At 30.8% G+C, this 13,464-nt stretch overlaps 1 protein-coding gene across 1 annotated transcript in view; it reads right to left on the bottom strand.

The window, feature by feature from the left end:
• Window positions 1-8,376: 8,376 nt before the first annotated feature.
• The window catches only part of LOC121130460 (uncharacterized), a 274,370-nt gene continuing 269,282 nt past the window's right edge, over window positions 8,377-13,464 (bottom strand). The window contains exon 4 of the mRNA XM_040726204.2: window positions 8,377-11,940. Within this exon, the coding sequence (XP_040582138.1) occupies window positions 10,873-11,940 (1,068 nt within the window). The 3' untranslated portion in view covers window positions 8,377-10,872. The remainder of the gene's footprint in view (window positions 11,941-13,464) is intronic.

The raw sequence follows: 13,464 nt of genomic DNA, 5'->3' as shown, positions 1-13,464 counted from the left end.
AAAAATGGTTGAGATATCGTCTTGAAACCTCCACGATCTTTACTAACAAATATAGAGAAAATGAAGGTGATAAACTCTGCTCTTTCTCCAAGAATTATATTGAATCCTACTTCCATTTGTTCTACGAATGTATAACAATTGAACCTGTGAAGTAAATCGTGGAAACAAAAATAAAAGAGGAGTATGGTATAGAAATTAAGAAAGAAAATGGGCTTGGGCCTATCTCCCCACAATAATGAATCCCTAAAAGCAAACTCTATCGCAACAAAAACATTGTGTAAAATATATTTTAAGAGAACGACAGACAAAGTCTTAAGAATGTCTGCCCTCGATGATTTTACAATTAGGGAATTTAAAATATAAATGTCATTTCAAGTTGTAAATTTTTAACTATTTTGGCGCGAAGGGCTTAAAGAACTTTATTTTATTTACTATTTACTACTAGATCTGATTATTCTCTTTTGTTATTACCGAGTACATTGAGAGCATGGAGAGAAGTAGGGATGTTATTTTTTTTTGCAAACACTCATTAGTCATGTTCTACTTTATTCCAAAAACATGTCATTTTATTAAAAGCCTATATATTGAAATAATTGATCATTTACACGAATAAATTAATAAAAAATCTGTTAACTTTAGAAGAATATCAACTAATCTAAGAGTACTCAAAAGTCCTGTACCTGAAAGCTATGCCTAAGTATATACAATATACATCTGGAATAATAAGAAGTCGGGGTGGAGGGTATTCTACACATGAATGGTTGATCACCAACAAAACATGAATTATTTAACGACTTCTTGCCTAAAGGTCAAAATATACCTTTTGAGGATTGTGTCAAAGGAAGTAGGAAAGTTCCAGACAATGGTGGCGAAAAAGGCATGTCTGAGATGCCATATCTCAAGAAATATGGCCACGTTGCATTAGGGGAATTCAACTTTAAGGAGGCCCATTGCCAGATCAATATTTAAGATGGTTACGGTTATTGTTTTGTACTTCTGCTGTGGTTATATATTACATATGTGTATGACTTTTTATATTATTATCTAAAACTGAAATACTTTTCAATCGGTGAAGCTGGTTTGTCTTTTTTTCTTGACTGCATATGATTATTTTAATATTATTTTTATCTTTATACTTATTAATATAGGGAGATTATCTTCAATTTTACGCATCAATTATTATTCTACTTTTTGGATGGATTTTTTTTTGAGTGAAAGTAAAAAAAAAAATTAAATAATAATAAAGACCTTCAATTTTTTTTTTGACGAAACTGAAACCATTCAGATATTGGTTTCCTAAACTTTTTAATTTAACTTTTATTTTTACAATAAATTATTTTAGAGAGAACAAAAATGAAATAAAAAAGAGAGCCAAAATCAGATTTAAAAACTATTTAATTAAATTAAAAGATATTGCTGATGGGTTTGAAAAATAAGAATTTAGGCTCCCTACAATAATAACTGAAGGAAAAACTATTCAAGTATCATCGACAATAGATAAAACTCTGTCATACATTAGATGTTATATTCATATTTTAAAATTATGAACTTTTTTGACTAGAGGTCCCTATATAAATGCATAGATTTCATTGAAAAAATATCATTTATGGCTCAACACAACATTAAGCTAGAAAGATTTTTTTCCAAATTAAGTGTGGACTACAATTGTATTTGTAGACAAATCATCCTCAATTTCGATAGACAAATTATTATTTTGGGAGTGCTCCAAATGCCTTTTTAAAGTACCAAAATTTATTGTTATTAAAATTTATTACTAAAAAGTAGGGAAATCAATAAATTATATTTTAAAAGGGTCAATTGGAATCAATATAAAACCTGATCTGAAAAGTCTCAAGATTAACATGGAAAATGCTTTTTTTTCGTTAAAAAAAAAACAACTATCATTATATTCTTTTTCTTGCTTTATAAAAACTGAGTCCCTATAAAACTTTTGAAGTCATTGCTTTGCTTGAACGATATTTTTCCCAACAGGAAGCAGTGTAAAATTAATAAAACAAAATTGTTTTTTATACAATATTACGGAGAATAACAAAAGTTTCGTCAGACTTAAAACAATAACTAACAAACTGAAGAACAGATTGTCCTGGATTTTTAAGGGTTGTTTTTTGAAGTTTGGTACTGACTGAAGATAATGTGTAAAATTAAAAGAATAAGTAGTATTATCTATGTTTGAAGCCCAATGATTTTTAGCCCATGTGTTAAATCTAAGGTTTCAAATTATTGTAACAGTCTTTGCATTCTTAGCTTTTCTGTGTAATTTGAATAATAAATCTGACTAATTGACTCAAATTTGTTTTTATTTTGGCTCAATATTACCTTTATATTTACACACATCATTAATAAATTTAACTGAAGAGATTTTTGAATTGATCAAAACTTCAACTTTTATTATTACTTTGGATTTTGATTTTTTTAATATCTTGAGAAATTTTAAAATTACTTTAACAATCCAATTTTTCTGATTTTGTGTCCTACCGAGCAAGTTCTTAGTTTATATGTATATACAATGCTATTGTTTGCCTTGAAGGATTTAAATAAAAAAAAATCAGGTAATTCTAAAATGTGTGGATACAAGTTTCCAGATTTCAAAAAATTGTAAATTGTTTATTGTATTTTTTTGAAAAGGATAAAATAAATGAGTAAAAAATAAATAAATACTGAGTAAAAAAACATTAGACCATCTTTTTTGAAATCAAATAAATTTATCATTTTTCATCCCAATCATAAAAATCTTACTTTGTTGTACATAGAACTCAATTTGTAAAAAAAGACCCTATTACAAAATTAATATATTAAAAGTAATCTAGCTTGAATGTGGACTACATTTGTATTTTTGAGGAATTATCCTTAATTTCTATCAACAAATTATTCTGATTAACCCTTCTGAATAAATTATAATTCAAAATTACTAGAAATGTGCTAAATCAATTGAAAAATTCAATAATTCACTATTGCAATTATTCAATGTTACCTTCGTAAATTGACAATGGAAATTCTTGAACCAGGAACTTTTAATATCAGTTCACCTAAAAAAAGATACAAACCAACAATACAAACTCAGTCTTTACATATAACTGACTGTGAGTCTGGTGATGATTCTTTGTCTGAGTCAGAAGCAATTTATTCTTCATTGTTTTCATCTTCAATGTTTGTTGGGTATACAGACACTCTAGGAAGCTTCGTATCTTTCATTCTTTCACAGGCATTATATTTCAATCAATGATTCACCCATTCCCAATATTTATTTAGCAATAAGATATTACACTATTCAGGAGCGTCTACAAGATTTTATTTGGGTTTTTGAATTAAAAAAAAAAAAATTCTTTGTCTCATAATTTGGTCGAATGACCCTTTCTTTAGAAAAAAAAACAAATTAAAAAAAAGTTCTTAACCTCTATTTTCTTATTAATTTTTTTATATTCCAAAATAAAAGTTCATTCATTTGTGGAGGGATGGCTCTTGGTTACAGGCCCTCCAACCCACTCCCTTTAACTAAAAACAAAAATGATAAATTGTATTCATTTTTAATGTTTCAAATACAAGGTAGAAGTAATTTTCAGAAAATTCTCCACCGTAGTATACCATATCGAATGTTTTTACTCAAAGTTGAGTGATACTCGAATCCCAACCCACTACAAACGATATCTTTTGTATAAAATAATTTAAACCCATGAGGTTTTCCCCAACAAATAGTTAAAACCATTCATTTTTGTATTGCTAAGTAAGTAAACACACATGTGTGGTGAAGGAATACATATGGTGAGAACGCTCATATCGCAAGGGAATTCAATACTTTTTATTAAAGAGGCAGTATATCTTAATAGGAAAAAAGCATAAAATAAAAATTAACCCTGCATTTAAGGGAATGAAGGTATGAAATTTCCTTGGGAATAAGAGTTAATATATAAAATAAGTATTAGTGCTGTTACTGGGCTGAAGACCAATTTTTTCCTAGTTTAGTCTTAGCCCCTATGGCAGACGTTAGACCGAAATTTAATCGTTTTAAAATCGTGGGATGATAGAGATGCATTACGAGGACACTAATGTGGGAAAGGGGAAGACCAGGTTAACGCCATTATTACCAAAAGTTCTACCTTACAGACATAATCTCCATTATTATTTAATACATCATAGTTATTAAAGAAATGGACCAATTCTTCAGCTAACTAATTCAAGGGTGCTACTACATTCATTTTGTAAATCTTGGACGGGGGATTTGGGGGTTTCTGAGGAAGACGTAAATATATATCTGTTTTGGGGTTGCATTTATAGAGCAATGGTGTTTCGTTTCACTTTGCACAATATTTTTTGAAGACAGCTTCTGGTGTGGAAAAATATGATAATGCCGTTTACGTATAATTAACTGGTACAATTTGTTAGTACAAATTGTAACAAATATAAGTAAATTGTACAACCTGAAAGAGGAATGATTCATTTTTACAGACCAAATGGACTCATTTCCTGTTCTCCTATAATTAGATTTCCATTAAATTAATCAACATTATTACTTGACTCTGATGAAGCATACTTCTTCTTCGCGTGGACACAAAACTTTTTGAATCCGAATAACATAAATTCCGCATACTTTTCTACGTGGCCCTAAATTCCAAAAAAATAAAAAGATGCTTACCACCAAATAAAGGAACATGCATTATATGTAGAGTCAATTTGTTTGCAATACTTTAAGAGGGGTAAAATCCGCGATGGTTAAGTCCCCATAAAGTCATAGTTGAAAAACATCAATTTCCTCATGAAATTATTTTGAGTAACAAATTTTACTTTTGTAAACGCATTTTTAAAACTATTTGTAATATTATATTTATATGCTTCTATTTCGTCATAAACTATTGTAATTATGCATAAAATATTGACTAATTAATTAATTATTTATAATTGAAATAATGATATTTAATTTAGTTTATATATTGTTATGTAGGTACTTAAAATAAGCAATTAAATTAGAACAAAGGACATTTTTGAATATATATTAAAGAATGTTATATACTAAATACAATATAACTTTTGAATCAAAAGTTTTACCAACTTAATAAAATAAATAATACAAAAGTCAAATTAAATTTCAGTCGTATAAACTATTTAATGAAAGCTGTGAGTCGTTGCTTTCCTAAAATTTGGACATATTTATTTTGTTGTTCCTTGTGTGTGGGGGTCAAACGCCCTCCACCTCTTTTTACTTTACTAATATTTGGAAAATAGAATTTTATGAAAAAAAATATATTGTTGTTCAATATTTTATTTTATTTTCTTATGTTAAAATAGTTAATGATTATTTATTCACATAGTTTCCAATTTGGTTTCCCACACTGTACATGGAACATGAACTCCATTTTTCACTCCCTGTTTGTGGCCAACTAACTGCTATTTTTTTTTTTAATTGAGTAGAATAATTATGAAATTGCATTACAACAATCGTTAAATGAAAATCTGAATGAAATAAAATATTTTTTAATTGATCAACTTATTTTATGCCGTCATAATAATATTTATTCAAATAATCCATACAAAAACGTGGCTGTGGTTAGTATATAAATGCTAATGGAAAATCGATCCCAATTACAGGAGAGGTATTTAGTGAAAATAAACAGAGGCAAGAAAATCCTAATGTACCTAATCCAGTGGAGGGGAAGGATATGGATACATCAATCGCCTTTGTAAGAGAAGAAAACACTGAAAAACATCCCTCAAGCCCTGCAAATATTGTAGATAACTGTAAAAAGGAAAAAAGAAACCCAAAAAGACGATGTTCTAGGGAGGAGGGGGTAAGTGCAATGTATGAATGTGATTCAGAGATTAGTAATGGGTCTCAGGCAAGAGGGCGAGAAGAAGCGAAAACAACGAGATTAATCAAGGGCAGAGAGGAAGGGCGGTGGATAGTAATATTTCATGCCTATCAGACTAATACAGATAAACATGAATGGGCTATCTTACCAAAAAAAGACAGAGAGGTTGCTTAAATATTTTAATTTACTAAATGATCCCAATGTATTTTGTCTGGCGGATACCAGAATTAGAGGTGATTGGGAATGGAATTTTGTGTGTGATAAATATAGTACTTCAGTGTAGTTACAACTCAATATGGATATCCATCGAGGGGCTTAGCATTATTCATCTTGAAAGACTTTGATGAATATGGTAGGGATTTCACATCCATATTGGGTTACAAAAACCAGTGGGTATCTAAGTGAATGGAAAAATGTAAATACAATTATGAATATAGCAGATATTACAAATAACTACAAGGAAACATTTGAAAACAAAAACGCCAGGAACATAACAAAAATTGGAATAGATCACATTTAAATATCAGAGCCAATGTTTAGGTTAAAGACAAAAATGGGTAGAATAGTGTTGAACAGACTGTAGGATAATTTCTTTCTCGAAGCTATGTTAAACGAGGAGAACTAAACAAAGAAACCTAATAGATGAAAGCTAACTAAAAAACTCTTAGAAGAAGATGACTTTCTAAAAAATCTGAAGGAATGTGTAAAAATGATTGAACAGGACTTAGAAGCTGGATGAAATATTAAGAAGACTTGAAATAAGTTCTACAAAAGTGCAAAAAAATTCTAAAATCTGTCGGGTGCCGAAAAGCTAGAGAAAGAACGATAAAAGAAACTCAAATTAGGTCATTATTGCAAGAAGGAAACGATAAAGGGCTGCTGCAGGAATTGCATGAGATAATGGAATATAAAATGCAAGGAAGCAGAGTTTATGCAAGAATTTTAAATAAAAAAAATCAATTAAAATAATTTATATCTTTTAAAACTCATTCAGAAAAACAATAAAAGAAAGGAGATAAACGAGATACTAGTGAATGGAGGGGAAATAACATCTCTGCTGAAGATTGCAGAACATGTGCGAGATTACTACCAAGAACTCTAACGATCCCGTAGAAAAAGTTTTAAGCAAAATATTTACTGAGTACGAAGTCCATACATTTATTAAGAAAATTAATAAAGGACCAGTACCTTCAGGACTTACTCCTGAGTTCTACAAAGAAGTACCAGAAATATACAAATTTCTGGTAGAATTACAATATGAAATTTGTTTTGGAAATGGACCTGAAGAAAGGGATTAATAATTCTTTTTCCTAAGAAAAAAAAAATATTTACAAAAGAATAGAAAACTAGAGGGTGACAGCTTTGTTGGAAATAGAATATGTATAATTTACAGTGTATGTCTTACGGAACGTATGACACCCATAATGGTAATAATGCTCCCAGATACTCCGTTTCGCTTTAGAAAGGAAAGGTAAACGAAAGATGAAGTATTGTCTCTCCAATCAATTGTTGAATGCTACAAGCGGAGAACCCAAGGTTTTCCTTTTCTCTTCTTGGATTTCGAAAAAGTTTTCAATTTTCTGAAACATTCAATTCTATTAACTGAAATGAAAGATATAGGATTTCCAAAATTATATTTCAACACAATTAAAAATATGATATCCAACGCAATATCAATCATTTATATCGAAGGGGACCCAGTTGTATAATTGCAAATATGAATGCGTCAAGGGGATCATACATATATGTCTTAGTATCTTTTCATTGGCTGTGAGAAACCTACCAAGAAAAATGTACATAGCATTAGACGGAAACGAGGTCTTAGAGGTTTTGAGAGGTCTTGGGAAACGGGAAATTAACGAACCTGCTTTTTACAGACGATTGCATGGTGATACTAAAAAGCGACAAATTCGAAGAAGAAAGAGCTAGCCAAGATGCTCTCCTGAAAGAATATGGAAGAGAGTCTGGTTTATTACTTAATGATAAAAAAAAAAAATAGATATAGACAAACTCAAGAGACAAAATAAACAAAATTAGTGCTACTTATCTCGTTGCATCCAGGATTGGTCCTTATCAATGTGGTCTAATGAAGGACTGGAGATCTTGGATCATACATGGGATTGTTGATAGAATATATAGCTCAATAATATAAATTGAGGTGTATAAACTTGGGGTTCTTGATAAAATAAAATGTTGGAATATGACAATACTGTCTGGAAGTTATTACATTCTTTGATGCACCCCTTTCGACCAATTTAAGGCCCATGATTGGAATAGAAAGGTTATAGAGTTTGTCGGCAATCCAAAATCAATCAGTCATCGGAGACTCAACTTACCAAAAGCTAGAGGGGGACATGGAATGATGGACATAGTGTTGCAATGGGAAATTTTGATTTTCTCTTCGTACAAAAGAGCATATCTTGTCGATTATCCTTGGAAAACAATCTATATGGAAGAATCGAGAGGAACATGTACGAATGCACCGACATAATCTACAATGAAGAAATTAAAGCCATCTAATGACATCTTCAAGGTGTATTGGAGGTAAGTTGGGGCAAATGGCCCATTAGTTGGAAACCTTGAGGGGAAAATATGCCTTCCCACCAATAAGATCAGAGAGGAGCTTGTCTTAGCAACATAAATGATAAAATAACCAATGATAAATTTAGTTTTTAAGCTAACAAAAAACACTTACCATAAGAAGAACGATACAGATTAATAATTAAACCATTAATGAGGGTGTGGGAAAAGAGGACCCTCTGTACGGCCTCTGTAACGCTATAAAATCCACAACAAAGGATAGAATGGACCAAGAACAATATGCGAGGTGATTGTTTGATCCCTGGCTCTTCCGTTCAGCGTTGGATCTAAATCAATTCCAATAACCTACGCTGCTCTTGATGAGTTTCGCTTTTTAACATGCGTTTAGTGATTGTTCTTTATTTTTTAATTATATATTTACTTGACTAATACTGTCAGATCCTATTTTTTGATTATGTTTTATAAGTGAGCTTTTTTTCCGCCTCCCTTTTTTCGCTTTCTTTTAGGGGGAGTGAAGAAAAATTACGACTGATGTTAAGATGTACGGCTCGTTTTCTTGCTGAAAAGATTACTAGTGATATATTATTATTTGATATTGTACATGATTATATATTTTATGTACAAAACTCTAATATTTAGTCACTTGGGGTATTTATTAAATCAAATAATAAAAATTACTATTTATATTAATAATATTTTTCGACTCCTTCAAATAACCACCGCACAATTATTTAAATTTAATCTTTTCTTTTATTTCATAAAAATTCTACCAGTAGAAAAAATAGCTTAAAGTTGGTAAAACAAAGGAATGAAAATTATGACTTCCTTCGATTATATAACATAGCCTAGTAAAAGGGACTGTTCCATTCAAATGAACTAAATTATAACGGTAATACAAATATATCATTATTTGCAAAGTATTATATTGTTGTGAAGATTTAATCACATCTCATTTAAATTTCACGTTAAACAATATTGAGATTGAATTTAGAAAAAGTCAAATAGATATTGAATATTCTTAACGATAATTGTTTACGTAAGGTCTTGTTCATATATAGATAGAGTGTGCGATAAGAAGAGTTATGATAAATGTTGAAATAGAGTTTAAAGAAAGAAAAACTAGCTGTTACTAATACTTTAAGCAGTTTTATTCAAGTTGCATTCAATAAGTAGCTTAAAGAATGAAGAACAGATGGAGAATATAGCAACTGCAGGCTTGACTCACTTTACTCAACAAACATCGCAACCCTAGCTATAAGTCTTAGCACTGCTGTGTTGATACATATTCCTACTTTTTTCTTAAAAATTTATCATTTGATTGACCTTCTAAAGAGTTTCCTATCCCCCCAAAAAATAGAGAATAAGTAAAACCATTATAAGGTATCAGATGGGGGAAAAAATAACAATGGAGAAATTGCACAATAATTTTACGGCTCTTTCATTTACAAAAATATATTCTACTATATCGTTAAAAGACACAAAAAAGAACAAAATTAGGGCAAAATATGTTCACAAGAAACAAAAATCTTCACTATCTATGCATATAGTTTTAGAAACTCATGAAAAGTGTTAGGAAATGACTTTCTAAACCATCTATACCGTTCAGATTAAACATTGCAAAAGGTATGATCTCCATAAAATTATTTTTTACAATAACCACTAAAAGAGTTATCGATTTTGCTTCATATTCTAACGTTCTTTCTAGACAGTAACTATTTCTGAAGAAAACACAATAAATGTATTCTTTTTGGATTACATCTACACAAATCCGGAGTTCCGTTTCACCTAAAACGATACTTAAAATTAAAAAAACAAAAAAAACCTCAGCGTTTTAGACTGAAAAATATGACAACGCCATTATTATTGTTAATAAGATTATGAATAAATACTTTAACATTCTTAATCGACTCAAATGAATTAGATTTGGTTGTCGTGTGTATCCTAAGCTTGTAGAATCTGAATAAATAAAATACAATATCGATTTAAAGTTTTTACTATTTTGAACGGGTCTACGACAGACTTTGTAATATACATAGTCCATGATGGAAATTCCTCACAGTCAAGGCCCCAAAAAGAAGTATTAATATTTTTTTTTATATCAATGAAAAATTATATTTTCCAAATCTTAGTTTTCCTCACGTGGAATTGAGTAGCGTTCTTAAAGTCCAAATTTTTTAAAATAATATTACAATTGAATTTCAATCAAAAATGATTAAATTTTTTATTGAGTCGATGCAAAAATTTGCATTCTCTATATTCAAGAAGAGCAAACTACAATAGCTTGAACTGTTTTTTGTTTTTTTTTGTTTTTTTTACGAGTTCAATGTTTTTTTTTAACTACAAGGAGATGTGATTAATCTCTAAATAAATTTACAGTATATATTGATCAATAAATCCCATACTATTTTTTCCTGTATGAGAATGGCTAAATGTTCTCTTATTTTTTTGCTTGTTAAATTTAGAAAATACAAATGAATGAAAATAAAAGAAGTGAGTAATTATCCTTTCGTCAAATGGCGGTTTGGATAGTGGATCCTTTATTATTTGGGCGACAACTGTCTATCGTCTTAGACATTTTATTTGTTCGTATGTAGGAGTCCTGTAGTTCCCGACTTTTCTCCACCGTGGCGAAAGTGGAAGACGAAGTGGATATGGAGGAAACAGACATGGCTCTCTTTGGAGAGGGATCGATGAAGATAGACTGTGAAGGAGGAGGGACGTGATTTTGAAGAATGGGATTATTTCCGTTAAGAGGGAATCCGTCGAGGATACCTTGTGAAGAACACAAATCCCCATTCATTCTATTCGTTTCATTCTGAATATTCTTTATTTTCTGAATCATTTCTTTAATTTCGTAGCGAAGGATTCCGATAAATGTTAATTTAAGAAAAGCAATGACGCATATCCCCAAAACAAAAAGGATATCAGCTTGATCCCTCACCCAAATACGTAAAGGACCTACACATCCCCTCTGATAGTGCCAGGCTGCATGGTTTCCATAAAGACACCACTTGAAAGGCTCGACCACAGGACCAGCGTATGATATTTTACTAAGGAGTTCTTCCTCCGTATATAAGTCCTTGGGATCCGGCGTTGTTAAATATTCTTCCTCGGGATGATCAGGATAGTCTTCTTCGTACTCATAGTAAGTTCCATCCTCGCCATCAGAGTTTTTATTGTCAAGTCGACGTTTTATGGTGTTGGCGAGTGTCAAGGGAGGATCAGCCTCTAAACAACATGACCATGGAAGGTAAAATGTCCCATTGATGGGTGGAAAAGCTGATTGCCAACGACTTGTGATATTAAGATAGTCCTTGGGATCCTCAATGCCACAGCATTCCGATAAAGATTGAAGGTCATCGATGTTTGACACAAAGTCTGGATCAGAGGATTTCATATAATAATTCGATGTCAGGCGAGAACGTAGATCCGGCGAAAGCTGATCCAGGACGGAGTCCAGTCGGAGTAACCATATCCCTCCCACGAGAATATCTCCAGAGAATAGAGCGAGGAGAATGAGCCAATAACAATTCAGCAACCGTCCATTCAATCGTCTCGCCCCAATGCATCCAATGACCTGCAAATACAACAACAATCAAAATGAAAAAATCATAAATTACTCGTAAAGTCATAAAACTTGTAACATGTATTAATGTAAATAATACCCATTTATGTATTGTCCATATTTTATTGTATACACAATCATTCAAGCGTTGAATTGCAATCTCATAGTGTGCATAGATAGATGCCAACATTTGCCTGCCTTGGTCAATATCTACAGTTTTGTTGGGATTGGAGTAATTCCATTTGATGTACGTGTACTTGTGTTATCACGTGTTTAATAAATACGTGACAAAATGTAGGCCACAAAAATTTTTAAGAGAAATTAACATGTACTTATAGGCAGGGCCACCTCTAACTATTACGGATCCCATTGTAAAAGGATTATATGAAGCTCAATCAGGGAAGCTATAAGAATAAAAACTAGGGCTGAGCCTATGAGTGAGTGTAAGGAGAGTACGGGGGTAAGCCATATGGGCTATTGATTAAACTTAATTTTTAACAATCAGCTGCTTATTATCTTGGGTTTTTGGAAGATAGAATGTGTCAGTATTTCTGCTTTAGATATAAAAATCGTATATATTCCAAATAACACTTTAACATTTCCAATTCAAAATGAGAATAGTTCATTTAAATATAGAATAGCCCTGTTAAAAATGGGAGTAGTCCAATTCAAAATGAGAATAGTTCATTTTAATATGGAATAGCCCTCTTAAAAATGGGAATAGTTCAATTCAAAATGGAATAGTCCAACTCACAATGTGAATAGTGTCATTCAAAATGGAATTCTCCAATTCAAAATATAACATTTAAACTCAAAATGGAAATAATCAAATTCCAAATAAAAATGTATCAATTCAAGAAGATAGGCTTAGATTATCATCTGTGGGTATAACGTAATGACGCTACAAGTACCGGCTCCAATAGCCATCTTGTAAATCACCGTTTTAAATGTCTCAAACTACCAAACAACCTCCTGTATTCCTTATGTAGGTATTTAGAGATGAATGATCAATTAAATGCATTAGTTTTAGACCTTATTAGGTAGAATCATCGTCTCTAATTGATTACAATTTCTATACCATCACAAATGGATTGATGTTCAAAACCCATTTCTAATTCACAAATGGGCTTTTCTTTTTCCATCGCTCATTTTTCACAATTCCTTCAAAATGCATCATTTAATTGAAAAGGCTATGAAATAGGATAGATTTACTTTTTCAAGCACAACATATATGCAGCGTCTACTTAACTAAAGACAAAAGATTTATATGGATTCTTAGAATAATTATTAAGACTTTTATTTTATCCAATATATGCATAATTATTAAGATACTTGTATTTCGAATATTTGTAATTGCATTCATTATTTGTTATTTGAATTTTTGAAATATCTCTATTACATAATTAGAGTTACAATTCGTGATGATTGAATTACTTGGATATAGCTTATTTTCTCTCTTAACGGTCCATCTTTTCAGTAGGGAATCTACATGATCAACTTGAAAAACTTGTTGTAAACAAAACAGTTGTAGTTTTT

This window comes from Lepeophtheirus salmonis, chromosome Z, assembly GCF_016086655.4.
Source record: "Lepeophtheirus salmonis chromosome Z, UVic_Lsal_1.4, whole genome shotgun sequence".
In the NCBI taxonomy this organism is placed as follows: Eukaryota; Metazoa; Arthropoda; class Copepoda; order Siphonostomatoida; family Caligidae; genus Lepeophtheirus; species Lepeophtheirus salmonis.
Note: the sequence above shows the minus strand (reverse complement) of the source record. Positions and strands in the feature narration are given on the sequence as shown.